A 24,541-nucleotide genomic window follows, 5' to 3' on the forward strand; every position below is an offset into this window, starting at 1 on the left:
GGGGGGGGGGGGGGGGGGGGGGGTCATAGACAGATGGATGGATGTTGGTTCAATGCATCTCTACAACATATCCCATGATATTTCCAACAAAAAAACACAAAAACAAACAAAAAAACTGTACACTTACTCAATTCCTCCAAAATAATTGCAAATCAATACCAACCTCATACTCCTCTAACACCACTTGTACTTATTCATCACACCAAGTCACTGTAAAAAGAGTTACTGTGGGTGAGGTCAGGATTAGATTTTTTTTTTTGTTCTGGTCCAATTCAACAGAATCTGGTGTATTCACTGTATAAGTTAGTAACATCAGAATTGTCTTACAAAGACACGGAGTTTATGAGTGACTGGGTAACTCAGTGTAGGATATTATAGAATGGTCACTACTTTGCACAAACTGCAAGAGAGTTATTATGCATTTGTGAATTTTCACTCTAAAAGTATTAAGTTTTTTAAAGGTAAAAAAACTCAATTCATGTAATGGTTTTTGTTAGATACAGTTTTCTTCTTGAAATTTACTTTGTAAGTCTCCAAAAGTTTTCCTGACCACTGTCTTCTCAAATATATCTTAGTTTATCAGAATTTAGATAGGACACCTGTACTCTATTAGACGTTTTATACTATTTCCAAAATTCCTCATTGTACACTTGGAGTAATCCAACAAGAATTTCAACCACTCTGGCAAACTCCACAGAATATGCCCACCATCTTAAAAATCTGGGAGGGAATGGGGAAGATGTGCTAAATGTACACCTTGCTGGGGTCGTTTGACCCCAGTACTCTTTCCTGCCATGGCAGGGGGTTGGACTTGATGATCTGCTCAGGTCCCTTCCGACCCTAGAAACTATGAAACTAAGAGGAGAAAAAAAAAAAATCAATGTTTCTCACTTGCCCAACAAGTGTATCACTGATTAAAAAGGAAAGATTTCTTGTTCACATTCTTTGAAAAGCAGTGTTACTATACACTTGAGGAAGAATGCCCCACCCCCTAAAAAAAATCCTTTAAGACAGTGGTTCTCAACTTTTCCTGGACTCAAGGCATGCCTTGTCAGACTTGAGACACCCCTCTATAACTTTTTGTTAATTGAGAGGCACCCCATTTTGAAAACTAATTTATTACAGGGCTTACCACCTTGCAGAGTGGCTGGGCAGTGGGGGAGCAGCTAGACAGAAAGAGCCCAAGTCTGCCCTTACTTGCTTATTGCTTCACACCTGTATCTCTTCACATCACCTGCAGCACCTTTCAAAGGATCCTGTAGCACGATGGGTAACCCAACACCCTGACGGAGCATCACTGGTTTAGAAGTATGTTAACCAAAGCTACCTTTTCACACATGGGTATCTTTGAAGGTACTATTCTTTAATGATACTGTAAAACCTCTGCCAGTGTAATAAGGGGCATTTAAATGTTTCCTGAGATCACTGGAGTCCTGAACCAGTTGGAAATCATTTTAACATCAGGCAAGCTTTAACTCAGGGGTGTCAAACATAAGGCCTGTGGGCTGGATCAGCTCACAGAGGAGCTCTGCTATCCAGCCCCTGGTGCTGCCTGGGTCTGATCAGACCCATAGAGCATGGCCTGTGCCCATGTTGCAGGGCCAGACCCTTCTTCCCCCTCCCTACAACCTTCCCCCAAGAAAACCTGATCCAGTGGTTGTCCAGCCAGTCTGAGACCCATGCTGCATGTGGATCCTGGACTACCTGAAACGTGCTGCATGCCGCACAGTCTAGTTGAAGCAGCTGCTGTGCTGTGCTGTGCTGTACACGGTGGCCATCCCAGCCAGACCGCACTACAAGCAGCACCTGCTCTGACATGTGCACCACACACAGTGCCCACTCCAGCCAATCTGGGACCCACCCTGAACAGGTGTTCCCTACTGCCACATGCAGCATGGCCCTGGAATAGGTGGAACAGGTGCTGCATTGATGTACAGCCCCAAAGCTGCTGTGATAGCCACCACAAGCAGCACAGCTGCTGTCCTGGCCGGACTGCATGCAGCACTCATTCCAGCTGCTCTGGGATTTGCGTTGCAGCATGGGTCTCAGACTGGGTGAAGCAGTCACTGGATCGGGTACGCTGAGGAGGGACTGGGGGTGGGGGGTAAACAGCCAGAGATTGAAAAAAAAAAGTTTGTGCAACACTGAATTGGTATACATGGTAATACTGATCTCTGCACATGCTACTATGAACTTTCATAGATTTATAGATTGTAGGGCTGGAAGGGACCTCAGAAGATGATCAGGTCCAGTCCCCTGCACCAAGCAGAAAAGACAACTGGGGTCAGGTGACCCCAGCAAGGCAACTGTCCAGTCTTCTCTTGAAGATTTCCAGGGTAGATGACTGCACCACCTCTGGAAGGAGCTTATTCCATGGTCTGGACACCCTAACTGCTGAAGATGCTGAATAGTACTAGACCAAGACTGACCCCTGTAGGACACCACTGGCCACTTCTCTGGGTCCTATCCCACAGCCAGCTTCCTACCCACTTAACTGTTGAGCAATTAAGCCCACAATCCTCCAGTTTTCTCGTGAGAACATCCTGGGATACTAGATCAAAAGCTTTTTGGAAGAAGTCAAGGTATACAGTGACAACCTCCTCTCTCTTACCCAGGTGAATTACCTGATCATAAAAAGAAGAAGTTGAGGTTGGTAACACAAGACCTACCTGCAACAAAGCCCTGCTGGCTGTCATTCAGAATCCTATCACCCATAGACTCCTTAATGAATTTTTCCAGGATTTTCCATGGGATAGAAGTTAAGTTAATTGGCCTATAGTTAGTTACCCAGGTCCTCAATTCTCCCCTTCTTAATGTAACCCCTTACTTAATGTAAAAGACTGCAAAAGTTTTTCAATTAAAACAAAGGGACAGGAGAAAACTGTTCCAAAATAAAGCACCTCTCAATTTCAATTTGTGCAAAGTTCTTTGGAGAGATTATGTAACAACAGGGTTACTACCTTTACCTGAAAAACCTAGAGATGTGTGTCAGGGTTCTCTCTTTTTTTAAGTCTTCCTGGGAGACGCTGGGTATTGGCTGCAGGCTGAGGATTTTGAGTGGGCTGTGCCAATGCTCGTGCTGGGGCTTACAGTCAAAGGGTCATGGCTAGGGGATCTTGCCCCTCTGCTCAGGATCAGACCGCCTGCCCTATATGGGGACAGGAAGGGATTTTACCAAACTGTGGGGGGTTTTGCCGTCCTCTGTAGCAGGAAGTGTAGCCCTCTACCTGGGATCTCAAGTGTATGATCAGGTCTAGGCAATTATTTGGGCTGGGCAAACTGTTCAGTGCTTGACTGAGTGTGTGCATGGGGTCTCCACAGAGCCCAGCCTGGGACCCAAGGGCATGGTGCACTAGTTTGGGCAGATTAGATGGGGCTACAGGCGAGTGGGGAGCGGTGTTTGGGAGCGGGAGAGGCAAGCAGCGTTGGGATCATGGGATGGTGACAGAGTAGGGCCGTCCCAGCACCTCTGGGGCACAGTGGTGATCCACTACATGAACATCCCTGCAATGGGTGCTGGTTCCACGGAGACCCTGCTCACCCGCTCCCCATCCAGTGCTCCCAGCAGTGGGTGCAGGACAGACAAGCTAGAGTCCAGGCAGCAGAGACACTGGCAGGGGCAACTAGAGAGTGAGGGTGAGACCCAGTTGCTGTAGGGGCTTCCAGGAAGCTGAATCTAGCCATTGCCCCTGCCTTGGCCCAGTCCCATGAACTACAGCTCCTGGTATGCCCAAGAGCTGCATGCAGGGATAGGATGGGCTGTGTTCTACACCAGGTGGTACCTCTGTGCCTAGCAGGGCCAGCTGCATACACCACGGCCTGGGCTGCCCCCTGTGCCTGGGCCAGGTGGGACCAAGGGACCTGCCACAGGCCAGATATAATCACTGAGTGGGCTGGATCCAACCAATGGGCCATATTTTGCCCACCCCAGTGTATATTAACAACCTTTTACAAAAGCAGGACATTGGCTGCTGTTGTCCCCTGCTTTAACCTGTGGCAGATTAGGGTGTATTGTGTTAGGGTCGACAGTTTTACTAAGAGGTTAGATTATGAATCTGTATAGGAGGGTTTGGATAGGGATGATCCCGCCTCAACAATAGGATACAACAAATACTGAAACTGTATGCAGGATGTTCTTCCATTCTGCAGGCACATTTCAGGGAGCTAATCCAGCACTAAAGTCTTAATTCCCCACATCAGAAGCTTCTCAAATGACAAATGATTTTTTTCCTCTGTAGGACTACAACCCCAGTCAAAAAACTGAAGGAAAAACCTGACCTGAAGGGCCACAATGAGTTAAAAAAGAGCTGAAGCTAAATGCATCCATCCTTACAGCTTCCAAGGCATATAGGCTCAACAAATGGCAACCGAAGAGAAGCCAACCTCAAGCACAAGACACCAAACATGAGTCTCACAAAGTAGTAGGTATAGAGCATACCACTGAAATCTGGATATCTTCCATCTGCCAAAGATGCTCAGGAATGTAAATTATGCATTTAGAAACAAAAGTGTCAAAAAGCAACTGATTAAGAAAAAGTTTCTTGGATAAGAAACCAAGTGAAACTGAGAATAGCGTGAAGGCCGCCACAACCACAGCTTATGTGAAAAGAAAGAGGGACAGACTGAGATTAAGGCTCTTTATGGCCTCCACTCCACATCCTTGGAGTAATGTTGAAGTGAGGGAAGAGGAAGATGGTAACCAATATTCTCCAGATACAGTTTATATTTGTAATTAGGCTAAGTATGGACACGAATGTTTATTTACATAAATTACTTAATATACCTGTTATTTAAGGTACAAAATAACCAGAGTACTTCATGCATGGCATGAACAATGCTTTTATTGATACACGCACACAGGGCAAAAAAGAGACACCATTTGCCACACAAATGGCTGACTAGTTTAGCCATGCATGTTTTCAGTATTGGGGACTGTTTATAAATTCCCTGATCTAGAAACGGGAATGGCCAATCACTCTCTCAAGAAACCAGAGCAGCTTTGTTATAACCTGTTATACATCAACAAAGCACACCACTACTTACCTATTGCAGGTAGATTGTGAAAAGAATAGATTCAATAACCACCAGTATTTTAAATGGCTGGCTCTTTAATAAAGGTATATAGTTGTGTTAGATAAGGAACACAATGGTTATTTAAAAAAAAAAAGTTGACTAAAAAGCTTGCAATTTTCCACTTCCTGTGTACATTTAACTAGAATTGGCAAGCCAGTCAACTGACTGCATATTTTTGACTGGTCAAAGATTACAGCAATTTTACAAAAAAATACACTTTTTTGTAGTTTTCTTGTCAGAGGTATGATTTTTTGACACATTTCTTAATGGAAAAAATCTATGCCTGGTATTTGACTGAACCTTATTTGACCAGTCAAATACCGAACCCTACTTTTAACCAATATATTTTTACACATGCTGTTTGAACAAACCTTGTTTATCTTCGCAGATGCAGTCTTCTTTTTTCTGTCATCAGTGGAAATATCACCTGCAGAAAAATTAAATTGATAAATTTTTCTCAATTTAAAAAATACTTATTGATGCAGTATTAAAAATTAATAAACAAGAACACTGATACAGTATTAAAAATAATAAAAATGCAGTATCAAGTCAAGTCCCCTCCACTCCTAAAGGAAAGGCATAAAACAATTGATAGAGAAGAACCAGGAAAATATTGGGAAGCATTTGCAGAGGAAATTACTAAGAAGTGCCGCAGTAACAAGAATGGAAAATGAAAGAGCCATTCATCCTTTAAACCATATAAAAAACAGCATCATGTATTTTTACTAGCTTAAATATATATTCAAGAGAAATTGTTCAGAGGCCAATTAAGATGCTACTGGAGTTAGTCTTCTATTCCAGACTCCCAATGCTATTGAGCTGAAAATGAAGAAACCAGATTATCTCCATTAGAATTGTGGAAAATGGACCAACTGCTTGTAGGCCACAACAATCCAGCCAGATGCCCTATGAGAAGCAGGAGCTGCCCAATTCCTCTGCTCTATAACTACATGGGAGCTACTTAAAGGTCCACAGCCTGGTTACAGCTGGCAGATGCATAATGGGCTGGATCTGAGGAATTTAATCCCCAGCTGATAATCCCCAACTCTATTATCGAGCTTTCTGCCATGTAGGATCTTGAATATCTACCATGGCAGGACACAATCGTTGTGAACCAGGATTAAATTCCTCATATCCCATTGAACAATTAAATAATCATCTGCCTAGCTTGCTTTGTTTTCACCTGTAAAAAGCTAACTAAAAAAAACCCAACATGCTTCCTAAAGCTACTTAGCATTAGGAGTGGAATACTTTAATTACATTGCTGTACCTGCCAACAGAATGATAAGTGGGATGAGATGTAGGTGCAAGCACTTGAGAACAGGTAGGAGAGAGACCCATGAGACCATGTTTCTATTTAGCCACGACCAGAACTACAGCAAAGCTTGTGAGCCCATGGATTACTAATAAACGATAAAACTGTCAAGATAGAATGCCAATTCAACAAGCTGTCCATGCATATAACTTCTGTTGACAACAGACACTTCTGAGGATATGAAGAGTCACAAGAAAAATGCAATGATTGGGAAAAGTGCTGTCAATGTGAAAGATTTAATCACTTTGGTTTACCAAAAAGGCAACTGTGAAATGACTTGATTATAATGTATACAAATGTACATAGGGAAAAACAGTACCATCTGTAAAAATGCACCTCAGCTATAACACTCAGAACCCCATTACTTAAAAGAACTTTTTCCTGGTTATTCTCTATCAGAGGTCCCTTCCAGCCTTACAATCTATGAATCTATTGTTTTATGCCTTTCCTTTAGGAGCGGAGAGGACTTAATTTGATAATTATGCTATCAGAAACTCTTTACATTTTGAAATTCATTCAGCTTTAGTTAAGCAGCTTGAGAAGGCGTTTAAAGCTCACTTCCAGTTGGTCTCATTTCCTTTGTGGAATTAATTTAATGATGGAATAGCTGGGTGGGGCTCAGGTGTGCACTCTCTCTATGTATTTCAACTGTGAAAAGAAACACTCTTTACACACACACACACACACACACACACACACACTTTCCACAGTTGAAATAACTCAAAAATATATCCAATAGGGACTTAATTTAAATTAAAAAAAAAAAAAAAGTCTATAAACCTGGGAATTTGGGAAAGGTTTTGAAGTTTGGATGAATTTTGTAAAACAAGTATCTTAAAAAAAGAAAAAAAGGGAAAAAAGAACAATACTCCTACAACATGCTAGAGTTGGAGTTAATCAGAAAATGTTACCCAAAATGTTGCTAACGCATCCCAGTTCTGAACTGCTCTAACTTAACTGCAGTTTTTTCTGCAAGCAGAGACTAGAGTGAGTTATGATAGGTTCTATAATTGTTTTTTCAATGCACAATACAAGAAATCCATTTAATTCATGATGTATTCTAGATTTACTGTGATGTAAGGGAAAAACGTTCACAATATTGTATTGTACTCTAGGCACAGTTCTATTACAGGCAAGTATTTTTGTGATATATTTTATTGGACCAAATGTATAGCTGGGAGCATGGGCAGATCTAGGATTTTGAAGACAGGGTGCAAATGGTGTGGTGCATTGTCACATATAACACAACAGATTTTTTTCCCCAGTTACAAAGAAACTAGAAGTTTTACTAATAAGCTTGGGTCCTAGGGCTATATTACTCAGTTTAAGATGGAAACAAAAAATCTTTATTAGCACGTGTATTCATTTACTATATCATATATTACATTGAGAACACAAGAAACTAGGCAAAAATAGTAAAAGGATATTGTTTCATTAGTCCTCTAGTCTTTGAAATTAAATGGACATCTCTTTCAGATTCATAAAACAAAATTTAGCCTTCTGGAACATCTTGGTAGTGCATCCAATGCTTCACTGAAAGTTATTTCCGCACCCGCAGTTCCGCACCATACCTGAACTGTCTGATGCTAGAATTTCAAACAGTCTGTAGGGCTCAAAAATAGGAAACGCATCACCAGGAGCAGCTACCAGACGATAAAATGCAGAAGAAAGGATAGCTTGATTAGTAAAACCATTAAAAAGTTAACACCTGGTGAATGAAGAGTTTAGAAGGAATCAAGTAGATTGTAATAAAAGTCAACCGACTCCCTCACTGCTACCTGAATAGAAAAAGCTGCTGCCGCTGCCAGACAGCTGGGTTTAAACGCTGGGTGGGGCAGGAATCAAAAGGAGCTTAGACTGCATGATTACATTCCCTCCCTGGAACCACCTCTGGTTGAGAGAGCTGTTGGACAAGGTTTTTGGGTATCACGTGCCCTTCTTCAGGTCTAAGGCTAGACAGGAGTTCATTTCTAGCACTAAGAATTCCTCCGAAATTCTTATTGGTACCAATTCTTATTGGTAGAAAAATAGCCCCAGAGCTGAAGCCTACATGTATTTCAGTCCCTTAGGTGGAGTTGTGCAGATGAGCTCCCCAGCCAGGCAGCACTCAGCCACCCTCATCCTTAAGGGAGCCCATTAATGGACACCCTGCTCTCTCCCTTGCCTTGGGAAGGAGACAGGCTTATTAATTGGTAGGTGGCAGCTGCTGAAAAGCAGCTACTGCCATAGACCACCCAGGGAAGGTTCCAGCCCCAGGAGAATGTCCCCGTGCCCCCCATCCCATCCCATCCCATCCCATCCCATCAATAATCTGACTGAAGACCCTTCTCCTTCAGCTAGAATCTGCTCTGGGAGGGATCTCCCACAAAGAAGAATGCCCCACTCCCTGCCATTCAGCTGAGCTGTCCAGCAGAATGCAGCAGGGGAAATTTTTCAGGGCAAGGTCCTAACAGGCCTCCCTGACAGCCCAGCCCAGCCAAGAGCAAGGTGTCAGAGCACTAGCATTCTCCCTCCCTTTCCCCTTGGAGGGAGGGAGGGCGGGAGGAGACTCAGAGTACTGTAGGATACTGGGTGTCCTGCACACTCAAAAAAAGTACAGATGTTCAAGTTAGACTGGGAGGAGGGAAACCTTCCTGATAAGCATCCAATCTAACTACTCAGAAAAACGAGCAATCTTTCACTAGAAATCCCTTGAATGGCTGTGTGCTCTCTTTCCGAACTGGGAAAAATGCTTTTCTCCTTGCATAAGCGTAACACTTGTTCATGGCTTAAGGAAGAGGCAAGTGAAAGATCAGCTACATGTATGGGAAAGCCTTCAGGCAAATGCAATCTGTTTAGAGGGATAGATGAGGGCTGTGAACAAGAAGCAAAGAGGTGGTATAAGGAGCCATTACAAGTAAGGGTCTACTCAACTCTCAGCGAGACAGCAAATTTTGCAGCTTGTAGCACAAAGCGCTGATTTAGCATGAATTTTCTAGTGGCCCTGTCCCTTGCTGCTGACTGGTGGAGAGGCATATACCATATAACTATAGCAGATTCCACAGAAAGTAATTATATAAATTTTAATATTTAAATTTATAATATGACAATTTAAATATATGATAAATATAAATGTATAAGTGATGTAACTTATAGCATCATAATTTATTATATGTAGTGTTCTACAAAAAGTCTAGAAATACTAATTAATGCTAACCTTAATAGAAACATTTTCACTTCAGTGACTGTTCCTTCACTTCGTCCATGCTACTAGCAGACTAACTCCATCACATGATCTAAGGCTACAGCGACTGTCCTGTTGTCTTTGTATCGTGGTAAGCACTGGGACTTTCTAAAACAGTGTAATATATGAATAAAATGGGGGTTTTTCAGGTTGATTTTGCAGGAAACTGTGGCCAATACGATTGCAAACAATGCTGTCTTTTGCAGTTTCTGTGAAAACCACAAATTAAAGCAGACCCCTAAGTTATACGTAGTACAGCAGGCTACTGGTTAGTGGCAGAAAGAGAACATTCAAGTAGTTTTGACCCATGAAGTACAGGGAGATTAGCAGCAGTATTTCCTAGATTATCTGTATTAAAAATGAAGGGGTTTTTTGGTTTGTCTGTTGTTGTTTTGTTTTGGGGTTGTTTTTTTTGTTTGTTTTTTTTTTAAACTGTCCAGAAGGGTTGTGAATTTCTGTTCCCAGGTCCGTTATCTGCAGATCTTTTATGTATTCCCTTTGAACATGAGGACTGTGAGGTATGTGAAAAAAGTGTGCTCCTACTTGTGTTCATATTTATCTGTCCTTTATATTTTTTTCATTAAGCATCACATTCTGATGTAGGAAAGTTCTTTTCTAGTTTCATCCATATAACTATGTATTGCAATTATACAATGTCTCTTTGAGGCCTGTGGAAAAACGCTTGATTGCCTAAAAGCTTTTTGTAGAGCTCTTCCAGCTATACAACTGGTCCAATAAAAGGTATCACAAAAAAATCCTTGCTCCTCATGCATTTCCTGGACTACTGTGGCTACAGAACTAGTAGAGTTGGAGTTCTATCTGACCGGAAAAAATTCCCTTTGCTTCTCAAATTCTGCTGCTTAACGTTCAATTCTATCTCTGAATACACATAATACAAGACTGACACCCCCCCCCCATATCAATGTTTTTAGATCACAAAAGGAAAAAAATCCTAGAGTTTCATATTGAGATTAATGTGGTCCTAAAGCAACAATAAAGAAAAGTATCTACTTACTGCGGTTTTTTCCCACATCTTTACACAATTTTGCTATTAATGGTCCTTTTTCTAACTGTCCATCTTTTCTGTAATATATTAATGAAGAGTTATTTGCAACAATGCAATGGGCAGCATTGTATAAGATGTGCTGCCTCACATTAATAACAAAGAAAGGTGGGTCCTGTCCCAAGTTTTAGGCACTTTTGACTACTGAAGCACTGATCTTATGTGCGGTATGTACTGCAGCCCTTCCCATAAAATTCCATTATAAACCTCACCATTTACACATCCTAACATCTAGTCAATTTTCATAACAATGAAGTACCAATTCCTACATAATATTTGATGCCTTATTCAATTTGGATTTTGACTCAAACATGTAAAATGAGGGTCTGGATTCAACTATTTGATTAATATCTGCCAATGCTTATAATAGGCATGCAAAGTATCAGTGAAATTGAGGCCTGGCCACACTGCATGATTTAAGTCACAAATTTCAAAGTCTTGTCTGTCATTATAATACTGGATCCCAGATAAAAGAGGTCTTCCAAACCTAAACAAATTTTATCAAAGCCAGACAGTCCTGACAGCCACAATTTTTAGGCATTTCTTCCATCATATTTCTACTCGAGATGATAGAAACTTTGTCTCTTATCTAATGATGCACCTTATGGGAATGTTAGGATTCCAGAAGAAATCATTATATAAAACTACCTATCTTGAAATAGTTCTGGAACATTCAATCACTTCAATTCATGGTCAGATTTATTGGGATTTGATAGGAGTCACCAAACAGTGACCTTAAGCCACAGAAGTGACCTTAAGCCATAGGTAGGAAGTCATCACTAACTTTTTTCACTTGTTTGTGATTTTTTTAAATTTAATTTTGGGATGAAGTTTAATCTAAGCCAGGGGTCAGCAAACCCCAGCACGCGTGCCGAGCATGGCATGCAAGGCCATTTTGCTCGGCACATCACCATCAGCCCGAGATCTAAGCAGCTGCTGCCAGCCACGGAGCTCAGGTTGCTCCCAGCAGGCGGCTGGGAGGCTGCAAGCAGACTAGGCTCCACGGGCCGGCTGCAGTCAGGAGGCTGCAAACAGCTGCTCCGGGCTCCAGCATGTTGGCACTCCGGCACCTTCCAAGGTAGACATTGTGTTTTTTTCAGCACTCCAGCCAAAAACGTTGCCTACCCCTGATCTAAGCAATTTAGCATCATAAGGTAAACCAAAGAGAACGAAGGTAAGAAGGTAAGTCTTCTACAAAGATTAAGATGCTTTTTCACAACAGAATACAACAAGTTAATCCCTTGATTACCACTTGGTTACAAGTACATGAAAACTAGCAAGTAGTTAATTTCTCAAAGACTTGAGAATGACTGGAAAGGGAGTGGCAATACACTGTATTTTGTTTTTTGTTACTGTTTTTGAAAATAGCTCAAGTTAAAATTTTACAAACCGTTTTATTTTTTGGAAAATCTTTCGCAGTTAAACTTTTTAACAGGTTTAGAAATTTTCAATTAAAAACAAGGAATTTTACTTGGGAAAGTATAACAAGTATATTAAAAATGTTTAAATTACACTAGTTTATTTTAAGAATCTAGCATGTTGATATGTTGGTGAAATTGCTTCCTGTATTTTATTTGGCATATAAAACTAAGCTTAGTTAAGGTAAACTTTAGTTTAAGCTGAGATCTGTAGTCATGCTGACAGTCTTCTAAGATACTGCACAATCAAGAGGCACTATTCAGCTTAAATCCCAAACAATACAGTAAATTATTACTATGACTCCTGTATGCCCAATTTATGTATTCATCTCCCTAATAATTTTATTTTGCTGTTGAAGAAACTGATTTTCCCTGTAAAAGAAAAAACAGCCATTATAAATATAGGACAGGGAAGAAAAGTGCTTTTTGTAAGAAGGAACAAGAAGCAGTTCTCAAAGCAGTGTGATTTACTCATACATTCTCTGCATCCAGCACCATTTTTGAAGTGGAGCATGGCAGCCCTCCTCCCCACCTCTGATTAAGCGAGGGGCCCTGGGAGTCCTGCCCCTCCCCTAGATATTGATGAGTGACCACCTGTGACTCTGGGGAGAGGCAGGACTTCCAGGGCCCCTTATCCAGAGGCATGGCAGGGGCCACCCCACTACACTCCACTGCAAAAATCTGCCCCTTCCCCCCAGGCTTCACAACACCACGGTTTCCTGCCTCTATTTGCAGCCACCCGCTTTTCCTTCTTTTTCATAGGGACTGGGCTTTTTCACAGGCGACCTATCAAATTTGCAGTTTCCACAAAAATTGCATAATCATAATTTGGTAGACCCCTAGTTATCTTAAAGGAAAAAAAATGTGAATATCCAACAGTCTTATTTTTATGGTATGTTTATCCTTTTTTCCTTAGTGCTTGGACCAAAGAAACCAAGCATAAAAGATGCAAATACATGCAACAGTCTTTTGAAGGATCTTCCAAAATTAGTTTTAAATATTTAAAAAATAATGTTTATTTTGAACTCTTCCCCAGTATTTATGCAATCAAGTGGACCTAGTATTAGTGATAAAAAAGAATGGTTAAATGCTACTAAAGGGAAAATGGAGCATTTTGTTTCCTGTAAAAACTTAACTTAAAAATAGGACAGACGCTCCAAAATGTTTAAAACTAATTAAAAAAGTTATGTCTATATCCTATTATGGCTACTGCTAAATCTTTTATTCAATGTACCACCAACCTCTTAAAGCCTTTTATATTGATATGGCAACATTTTCCCTTACTGCAGCAGCAGTTCTCTTTCTCTTCTTTCTCCCTTAGTTGCCTCACCTGAACCTGCAACAAAAAAGTCAGTCAACTTTGGAACAACTAGAGTGCAAACCAACAGATGCATTTTTTTTTAATTAACATACAATGAATAGTTAGCTGATACACCCTCTAAGCTATATCTAAAGGGCCTAATGCATCCTTAATCCATAGGTTATTTGGATCCGACAGAACTTCTAAAACCAGAAATAATTTAATCTGTCCAATTTCATGCATCACAGTATATAACTTCAGAACCGTTCCCCTGGTTTTTTATAAACCTAAATACTGTCCACTAGTTCCCCTTCAAAACAGGCTAGCCAATTTGAAGTTTCTAGTTTGAGCTATTTAATATGACTTGCTGTATATAAAAAATGCAACACCTGCCAGAGTGCAATGCATGCTGTTCCTAAGTACAGCTTCATTTCCAAACACGTGGCATAATTAATCTCAATAACAAAACAGCCCTCTAAATACAGGAAACAAAATAAAGAGAATTTTCAGATGCATGGGAGCTTTGGGAAAGTGCAGAAAATGGCAAAGAAACACTGGTCTACACCAGGAGAGTTTTTAAAGGGACTAAGGAACATAACTTTAAAAGTTGTTTTAAAAGGTTTGGGGTGAGGGGAAGGGGGAGAACCACTGCATAGGAGTCATTCTTTTTTACATTTATATCTATTGCATCACATCTTATACTAACATTTTACATTCTTATTTTGTCAACTTGCTAATAATGCAATTAATGAATTTTCAGCAAATGACTGTAACAAGACAAATAAATGCACAGTCCCTTGGCTAATGGTCTTACACTTTAAACGTTAGTTTATCTTACTCTAGACAGTGTCTTGGTTCTCCAGAAGAAAGAGCATACAAACATTCAGCTGTACTAAAGTATTTTTCTAGGAAAGGGAGGTATCTTTTGGTCATACCTCAGTGACAGCAGATTCAAAGACAATCTACAATGATGGGAAGCACAAGAAATAACAGAAGCTCATTTCTTAAACCAGTGCCTCAATTACATCTCTCAAAATACTACAGAAGAAAAAAAAATATAAACAACCCACATTCTATAACCAATAAAAAAGTTGGAACAAGGTTTTTCATTGGCGTTATAGAATCATAGGATTGAAAGGAAGCTGAAGGGTAATCTGGTTCAATACCCTGCACAAATGCAGAAATGCCACTGCAGGGACTATAACACAGGACTCCTCAACCTCCAGGGGTTTGTCATAATACCAGCAACAGCAACAGATGCATGCTCCCTTCTGCTAATTCTCTCCAACCCTATTAAACTTCCATTCCTTTCTATACAATCCCCCAACTTTCAACAGGAGAGATGGAAAGTGCCCTCAATATAGTCTGTAGTTAAGATACTCCTCCTGGGAGTTTGAGGCAATGATTTTCAAGCCATGTCTCCCACTTCTTGGAAAACTGCTTTAAGCTACTAAAATTACCACATAAAAAGTAACAATCCCCACTGCCATCCTCCTCTAGCCCTATTTTTATTGGAAATAACCAGGGCTACTGTGATCCTGGCTGTGCCTATCTACACATTAAGCCTACCATTAAAAAAAGCCTGAAAACAGCTACTGGATTAGTCCCCAAAAGGGACAGGTCCCCTTGTCTGTTGCTACCAAATAGTTGGTACCAGTCTGTTTCTACCTTTATCCATGGAAGTGCAAGGACACTCAGATTGGCCAAGATGACACAAACAGTAGCACTTCAGGTACTTAAAGCTGCTGTAGTGCCAAAGCAGTTTGGCAAGGCTTTTGTGGATTGCTCAGCCGGAAGCAAGCACTTACATCCACCTAATTTACATTTTAGGTCCCTAAATACTTTTCTGCAGCTACAGTTCACACTATTTAGGAATCCATATGGGTAAGACTTAATATTTCAGATTCATTATACATTAAATATTAGCTTCTATTTTCACTGATATAGCTATAAAACAAAAGAGAGACATAAACCACTGATTCAAAGACGACATGATTATGTACAAATCTCGCATAGATTCATTTACAGAAAATGTAAACAAATTACATTTTATTTCCATCTTATTTTCAGAAATATATGGACTACACCCAAACAATCTGCTGGAGACTCAACTAGCACTGTTCTGGATATTAACCACTGTAATGGATGGTATAATTGTTTCAGCATAGGTAGTACAATTAGAATTTATTTCCTTACTGTGGTTAAATACGGTTTTCCAATCCAGTGGGAACGAACCATTTTGGCAGGCATGTCACAAATTAGCACCAAACACTCATGGCTTGCCACTATGATCCCTTTTTTCCCCCCACTTAACCAATCTGCTACTCTGCTTTCTGCTCCCTGGCCTGTGCTTCCTGCCTGATCTACTACTCTGCTTTACATTCCCTGCCCTATCCACCACTGTGCTGTCTCCCAACCTACCACATGCTACACATACAAGCTCCCCATGCCACTTGTGGCGCCCATGCCTGAGGGTGGTCACCCCTTCTTTAATCCAGGAGGAAAAAGCTTTGGCATATACTTGTGAGAATAAAGGGGCTATTTAAAAAAGAAAGAGTTTGGGACTTACCTTTATACAGTCTTTTAATGAATCAAACATACATACTGCTTGAAAAGGTTTGCGGTCAATAGGACACAAAGCCATGATCTGAAAGAAAATTTTGTTTATTATAATCTGTATCAAGTTAGGGAGAAAAAGTCCAAATATCTGAAATTTAACAATAAGTTAGAGAATACAGCTTGCTGAATACACAAAATTATGGTTTACACATCTTAAGAAATGATTGCTTATTATTCTAGAAAAAATTAACTATATCATGATAAATGTTAGGTACAGATTTAGTATTTTATTAATCACTTACATATCTCATCTTTCAACAACGCAGGGTGGATAAAAATTAATAATTAAAAAAGATTTATATAAAAAAATCAGATTTTTTATTTAAATCATTTTTATTTAATTGTATTTTTGATCTTTTTTGTTAAGATGCTTTTCAAAAAATAAACATATAACGGTAATTTTAAGATACGTTAAAACTCAAGATGTCATCATGGAATAGGGATTATAACTTCTCATTTTATACTATTTGAGATAGTATATTCATGTAATCTTTTTAGAAGTTTTATAAGTAGGTCACAATAGGTCATGGACTATATTAGGGGCCCAATCTTATGGAGTTCCCAGTGGATCCTCTATAGCTTAGTAAATATTAAAGAAAACCACTCTACGCACTGGGAGGCAGTGGTGAGTCTGGAAGATCCCATTAAGCATCTCTGTGATGCTTAGTTTCAGTTCTCAAACTGTGGATTTGTGTCTCCATAGATAATGGGCAGACAAGGTTCTTTGGCTAGATGTGATCTCTTTTATTAAACCAACTAAATAGTCAGAAAAATTGTTCTTTGCAAGCTTTCGTGCACAAACACCCTTCTTCAGGCATAGGGAGAATTTGTCTCCATATGCTGCTATATATCAAGGATGTTATCACTGGGGATGAGAGATGACAGACCTGATTACCCACTCATCAGCCCCACTGTCTCTCTGAAAGTCTGTGTGATTTAAACACAATAAGGAGAAAATCTACCTCCTTGAAACAAAATGTATCAGAATATTCAGTTAAGACTTTATATTTATATAAAATTACCTGCCACTTTTTTCTACAGAGTTACAAACGTTACTTCACCTTATACAAGAACATTTGCGTTCTCATGTTTCTAAGCTACAAAACTATATCCAAGAAAACAAAAACATAAGTAGCAACTTGAAAATTATGGCCTGGAAAGTTCTTTTCCATCCTCCAAAATTTACAATATTTGCTAAACCATACAATTAGCGCACGCGCGCGCGCACACACACACACACACACAATCAAGGTAAAAAAAAAAAATCTGTTGCCCAACAAGGCTTTAACCTCTATGACGCTTCTATTTGCTGTAAAGGAATTAATGTAAGATGCCTGATGCAACCAAAAACTGACATTTTTACATGTACCGATTACCAGGATTTATTTCCAAACAAATAAACAAAAGTAGTAAGAAGGAGGAAATAAATTTTCTATTATGTCTCCCCTGTGTGGCGGGATATTGGTTCACAACAGAGAGACAATTATTCATCTTTTACCTGTCTGCGAAAAGATTCTTATTACTAGATCTTGGCTGAGCAGTAGAAGTTTGGTGGAATTCATATTTCCAACCTACAAATAAATCTTAAATGGGTTTTGTTAGTAATGTGCCATTGTCTGCCACACTTCACTCATGCGCCTCCTCATTTCAAGAAGTGTGTTTTGATTAAATGCAAGCTAACAGGTAATAGCTAAGATGGAATAAAAGCCTAGTGAGGACAAAACACTTCACAATTTTCTTTTAGAGGTACCTCAACTTATTAAACACGCTATTTTTACATGCTTCAGCAGACTGCAGTACCCCAAGAAAAACTGAAAATTAGAAGCTGCTTTGTCTTCATCAGGATTTTAATTTTATAACTAGGGACCTACTTAACATGCGGTTTTGCAGATTTCACGGACACTGAAATCTGGGATGGTCCGCAAAATCTACAAGATCAACCAAAATACTTAAAAATGAAATGCTTAAAAATGGTGGCCCTTGCTGCCGGGAGGGGAAGGCACTGGCTGGCAAGGCAGCCTGAAGGGCAGCAGACAAGATGGCAGCTTCTCCCTCATCCCTCCTCCCCCTGCCAGTGACTCTCTGCCAATCAGCGCTAAGGGGTGGGGCAGCACAAAGGGCAGCCAGCAACAAGGGTGGTGGATCTGCTGCCTCATCCTTCCTCCCCGCTCAGGCCTCTTTGATTTATATCGGTTCATAAAAACACCAACAAGAACATAGGAGAGTTGTCTTCCATTTCTAGTAGGAATGCACTTCAGTAAACTTCCTCTTCATTAGAAATTAACCCGTGTGCCATAAAGTAGGGGGAAAGAGATTTCAGAAAAAGACCTTTGCTCTTAAATGACTGACCCTGTACTACTGTCTATACTTCCTATGGAATATCTGAATGTTGAAGCCAGAAAACCCAAATCTTTATTGTGCTAGTTATCAGCAGGGATCTGGGTTTCTGTTTCCCATGGAAACATGGAGAAAAAACAGACCCCCCCCCCCACTTTTACTGAAGGAAAATGCAGATTTCTTAATTTAAAACAGAGAAACCTGCGGATTTTGCCGTTTTACAAAGAGTTCTCTGCAGGCTGGCAGAGGTCCAGCCTGCAAGGGGTTGGGAAGAAGCAGAAGGAGGGCAGCCGGACAGGGGATGCCATGTGCATGTATATGTACGTGACTGCTAGGCAGCCTGGAGAGCGGCTCCCATAGCTAAGTGGGGGGGGAGGTAGTGGGGATTGGGGCCCTCATAGGGAAGGAAGGAGGGAGGAAGAGAGTTGGGCAGGGATAGGGCTGGAATGCACGGCCGCAGAGCCCTGGCAGGGAACAGGACAGGGCCACGGGCAGCTTGTCCAGGGGATGGGAGGACCCAGGCCCCACAAATCTATGCATGGGACACGGGCGGGCTGCCTGCTGCAGACTCAAGCTCCTATCCTGCTGCCCTCCCTCAGGGTTTCCACAGCCTAGCAGGTGCAACCCAACATTGCAAGGAACAGCGGGGCTATGCGCGGATCTCCTTGCCATAAGGAGTTAAATGGATACTTTACTAGTTCAACCAACAACTCATTTCTTCTAGTTAGGAGGACAAAACAATGACCGATCCACACCATAGTGAAGAGATAATGTTAACTAAAATGCAATTTAACTCAAAGGACAAAACTTAAATATAAAATTGTTTCCTTTAAACTGGAAACATAAAATAAGGCTATAGAAAAAAAAAAAAACAGTATACACCAACACGTGTTGTTTCTCTACTTCCAACTAAAATCAAAATTGGCTGGTATTCTCAGACAACCTAACCCACAGCAGCAAAATTAGTGTTAAATGAGGGAAAAGACTTGTAAGAGTCATAAGAAAAATGCAAATGACAAAAAAAAGCTTTCCGTTAACCTTTAACAAATAACATAACCTAAACTATAATTACTGATTATAACAGTACAGCAAAACTGCAGCTATGATCATTACTTTCATACACCAAGTTATTATATTTATCCACAATTAAGGATATGAAGGTTTTGCAGAGCTAAAAAGTTTTTAAGAAATGAAGGGCTGATAGAGTGGGTATAAAAAAAAACCCACAACCTTTTTTATATAACTAGCAATTGCAGTTGTAACAGCAGGTTATCCCAACTTAACCCTCCAACTAGCCATCATTAACTGGCTTTTTAGTATGCATCACAAGAGCAGTCAGGAGCTAGGTCTTAAGAAAGGAAATGAAAAGTATCCAATTATTTCATTATACTGTAAAGAAAGCTACTTCATTCTAACAATAATTAAATCTTTTATTTTTAAATCAATTAGAACACATATATTGCCATAAAAAAACAGTGGTAACTGAACTAGTTACTATGTCAGCCAACTAATTATTTTTCCTATTACAATTTCAGAAAAAAAGGTGTAATGTATTCCAAGAGACTGACCTCTGCCCATTTGAGAATACAGGTCATGCAGAAGATGTGACTGCAGTTTTCTGGAAAACCAACTTCCTGTTCTAGAAGACAATTTAGACAGATCGGGCACCTGTCAGCTTCATCATGTAACAAGCCAGCAGAACAGGAACAGCTGTCTTCTTTTTCTTCACCTGTTATTAACAATGACACTTTCAAATTTGTTGCCATTTTGTGAAATAGTTATTGTAGATTTGAGTAAGAAGCAGTTCATTGAATGTGATATTACCATATATTAGAATCTCCTTAGTTCCTCAAATTAGTATGCAATACTGTCTGTATGATATATTAACAGTTAACATGGTGAGTTTATAAAAGCAGAGTAGGAAGCTAATTATCAGTGTTTCAGTTACTTTCTAGTCAAGCTGCTAACCAAAACAGCTTAGTTCTCAAAGGAATTTGTAGTCAACTAGGAAAATCCTGAAAAGCAGAAACACCTATTATTTTCTGTACAAAGAAAAGTTAACTCTCAGCCTTTAAAAATAAAACTTAAGGATGACAATTTACTGAACTAGCATTTTCCTACTGCATTTGGTATGAATACTTCACATAAAAGCCCCCCATTCACTAAACACTGCTCACATTTCAGGTACTTCAACATATCAGGATGAGTTAAATGAACAAAATATCTACCTTATTTTAGTTTGAGTGAAATTACAAAACTAGAATTGCATCAAACTAATCTATTATCAGCAATCCCGGCTTTCCACTTGCCATGGAAAAAAAAAATGCAGATTTTCCTCCTTTAAAAGTAAAAACCATGGATTTCCTTTTTAAAAAGAGAAAGGCAGGAAACTGTGGGTTTCCTCTTGCAGGCTGGAAGAGTTCTAGTGGGAGAGGGAAAGGCCCACAGGTGTTTCATTTTAATCATGGATTAAAAACCTCCAAATCCTCATTTTTCAAAGAATTTGGGATTTTTAAACAGAGAAAGCCAGAATCCCTGCTTTTTATGCTTACTGTTCCTCTGCTACCTCTGGGAAATTCTTGCCCCCTCTTCCAACTGTTTAATAAAACAAACAAAACCAGTGCTGTGCTTGGCTTTCACTCCTCAGACCTAAGAAAGAATGTCTTGTATTAGAAAAGCTTGTTTAACTCTATCCAATTATGCAGCTGGTCCAATAATATATAACCTTAAAAAATCCTTGCTGCTCTCAGTTCCTGAACCACCATAGCTACAACATTCTAACACTACTTCTAACTTAATAAATTCCTACTGCATATGGTAAATGCAGCAGTGTTCTTAATTCTGTTACTATCTTGTTTTCAAAACCAGTTATCATATTTTCTTAAAATATAACATCCCCAAGTATAATACACACCTTGTTTTTGAAAAGCATTATAAAGACTTTTCCCCCCCAGAATTATGGCTGCAGAGACCAGGGACAGGGCCTAATCTTCAGCTGACTCATCCTCTTTCTGGCTTAACTAAAACCATACCTGCTACTGAAGACTGGTCTCCATGAGTAGACCTATACTTAGGGACCTACCAAGTTCATGGCAGAAGTAGAGTGCATGGCAGCTCCTTTAATCTTGCATGTTCCCCCATGCACACCTCACCCCTTGGCCCCTGCCTTGCTGCCGATTAGCGGAAGACCCGGAAGCTAAAACCACGGCTTTAAACACGGTGCCATTTTTGCCTCCCTGCTAGTCAGCAGCAAACAGGAGGGCCATCAGGGGCCCCTCAGCCAATTAGTAGCATGACGCAAAAATGGCACCATTTTTGCTTCTCCGCTGACCAGAAGCGAGCTGCAAGCAGGGCCCCTACACCAATCAGCCGGGTGGGGGGGAGGGAGGGAACCTGCAAGTTTAAAGGAACCACAGCCCACCCCGCTTGCGCCATGAATTTGGTAGGTCCTACCTACAATTTTGAAAACAGCTGAAGAGCTGTGAAATAGGGTAAGACCACAAACCCTAACAGACAGCAAAAGGTTAGCTTGACTAGTGGAATGACCATTAGAAAGGAGAGATGATTGTTAACACCTGTGAAGGGAAGAGCAATAGGCCATTAACTCAATGGCATATTAATAGACCACTGACTCCCTCAGCTGCCTGAATAATGCCAGAGCTGCTGCACTGCTGAGCAGGAATCAAAAGAGGGGCAAAAAAATCAGCTCATCTCACTCCAAAACTGGGGGTGGCTGGGGGGGGATGATTTTGGGAAAAAGGGTGTGTGCTGTATGCAAGAAAATACAGCAATATAAAAGTTACCTAGTTTTAGTTCATTTTTCCAGTTGATAGTTTGGACATGTTCTCCAACACTCTTTCAACTCAAAACACAGATGAATGAAGACTACTTTGTAATTTAGCAGCAATAGCTGGGAGAGTGCTGGGGCACCCCCTGCCTGAAATATTGGGTTGTGTCTGACAACTATGATCAGGATAGAGATACCACAAGTAACAGATTTTGGGGCCTTCAATGGGAAGAGAAACATTTGTTATGCTAACTTAAGTTTATAAAGTTTTACTTCTACCACCTACAATGCCCTAGTTCAGTGGAAGATAAAAGATAGTCAAAGTTAATTTTACATCATTCATTTTATTGTCACAATATAGAAGTTACATATATATAACCACACACCTTCCATGTCTTCGTGTTTTTGACCCTCAACATCTGGAACGTATTGCTTTTTGTTCTTCATCTCTATTTGAGAAATATAATCTGTAAAATATTAAAGCAATAATTCAGTTTTTCTTACTATGTTTATATTCCAATTTTAAACATTAAACCACTACCAAGTCTATGAAGATACAGGTTTCCCTTGATTTATGCACGTTCTTTATATATGAATTCGTTCTTATGCGATGAGCATATTTAGACCCATAATTCGTTATACGCGAGGTAAATTTCGCTCATATGCAATCTGCATAGACACCCCCCCCCACCTGAGCAGGTAAGTCGGTGGGGGGAGGGGAAAGGGCCAATGCCACCTGCCTGCAGCTACTGGGCTGCACCATGCTCCACCTGTCCCCTTGCACCTCGGCTCCGCTTGTCCCCATTCACCTCTGCTCCTGGGCTGTGCCGTGCCCTGGTGTAGGCAGCAGATTTCAGCCACTCCTGGGGCTGCTGCAGCAGGAGCTGGGGTGCATGGGGACAGGCACAGCCCTGGCAGGGTTGGGGCATGGTGCAGCCCAGCAGCTACAGGCAGCTGGTATTGGCTGCTCCCACAGCTGCTGCAGCAGGGACTGGGGTGAGTGCCGCCCTGTTCCCTCTGCTTTGCTGCCTTGTGCAGCTCTGGGAGCTGCACCCCTTCCCTAGTCCCAACCTCACTCCCTCCCTCCCTCCCCACCATGGGAACCGATCCCTATTTGTTATGTTGTAAAGTGGGTTTGCTTTATAAGAATTTGATTTATGCACCATTCTCTGGGAACACATGTATCGCATAAATTGAGGGAAACCTGTATCCCCAATACTTTATACTATTTCATTATATAATTGCAGAGCAGAGGTGTCTGTCTGGCAGGAGGAGTAGTAGAAGGCAGCTATGAACCATTTAATATGAACACTTTGTAGCTTTTTTTATTTGAACTGGTCCAGTGAGACACTGAAAATAAAGTAGATGGCTAATCTAAAGGATAAAAAAAGCCACAAAAACCCTGTAAAATTGAGATGTACCTATTTAAATATCAAAACTGTATGAATACAAGTGCTGCAACTGACATATAATTATATAGGTAAACTATACAAATATTCTTCTCAAACTAATATTGTAAAATATTATCATATTTTAAAGGAAAAACATTATTATTAAAATAACATTTGCTATTCTTAATTTTTCTTTGTAAGTCGATCCCATTAGTCTTCCTATCAAGCTACCCCTTCTCTACCATTACCAAAGCAACTAGATTTTGCCATTTGCCTCCCTACCAGTTATGGAGAAAGAGCCAGCAGGTTTTAGATGCATGTGGAAGAATAGGAAAACTGACTGATCCTGCAAGCCTAAACAGAAAGTACCGTGGTAGAGACAACAGCAGGGGGTGGGGGAGGGCGGCACACAGGAATATTTTCATCATGAGGAAGATAAACTCCCTTTTGGAAACCAGAACAGATCACAAGATGGAATAGAATATAGGTCTAGTAATAGGTCAAAATCACAGGTACAAATTTAAGAGTCATGGGCACAGCATACATGGATAAAATGGTCAATAGCTACCATCCTCTGTTGAAGAGTGACATATGAGAAGAGGAAGGACAAAAGAAGTCTCTGGTTCCTCCATCCCACATGACTCACAGACTGCAAAGTAATAAACCAGAAATACAGGTTTGAATGCTAGCCTGTTTACTGCATCAGGAGCTAGAATATTCTCTCCTTAGCTTACCTTTGGGAATGGAAAATAAAGGGAGTCCTTCCTCTTTCTGCTTTTACTATAATGGATCTCTGTCCTCTTTTCACCATAAAGTAATACCTTGACAAAGTAAAACCTGCCGTCACTAAACCTTATGTATTTAAATCTCCCCTTCTTTCTGAAGTTTAGACTCCTGTGGCCAAATTACAATTGTACCTATATCTATCTCACCTAAATTTGGCCCAGCTTGCACTTTAAACACCCAAGTCCAAAGGAGCACTTCATAAAAACCTGCCTAAATGCCGAGGCACCTA

The 24,541-nt window shown here is 40.4% G+C and overlaps 1 protein-coding gene across 3 annotated transcripts in view; it reads right to left on the reverse strand.

The window, feature by feature from the left end:
- The window catches only part of SCAF11 (SR-related CTD associated factor 11), an 85,885-nt gene that overhangs the window by 33,454 nt on the left and 27,890 nt on the right, over window positions 1-24,541 (reverse strand). For all 3 annotated transcript variants that reach the window (XM_019514617.1, XM_019514619.1, XM_019514618.1), the window contains exons 2-7: window positions 22,522-22,602; window positions 19,917-20,077; window positions 15,962-16,039; window positions 13,334-13,428; window positions 10,627-10,694; window positions 5,445-5,500 (exon numbers count right to left, since the gene is read on the reverse strand). In XM_019514617.1, the coding sequence (XP_019370162.1) occupies window positions 5,445-5,500; window positions 10,627-10,694; window positions 13,334-13,428; window positions 15,962-16,039; window positions 19,917-20,077; window positions 22,522-22,582 (519 nt within the window). In that variant the 5' untranslated portion in view covers window positions 22,583-22,602. The remainder of the gene's footprint in view (window positions 1-5,444; window positions 5,501-10,626; window positions 10,695-13,333; window positions 13,429-15,961; window positions 16,040-19,916; window positions 20,078-22,521; window positions 22,603-24,541) is intronic.

Source organism: Gavialis gangeticus, unplaced genomic scaffold, assembly GCF_001723915.1.
Source record: "Gavialis gangeticus isolate Ggan-Ray unplaced genomic scaffold, GavGan_comp1, whole genome shotgun sequence".
Taxonomy (NCBI): domain Eukaryota; kingdom Metazoa; phylum Chordata; order Crocodylia; family Gavialidae; genus Gavialis; species Gavialis gangeticus.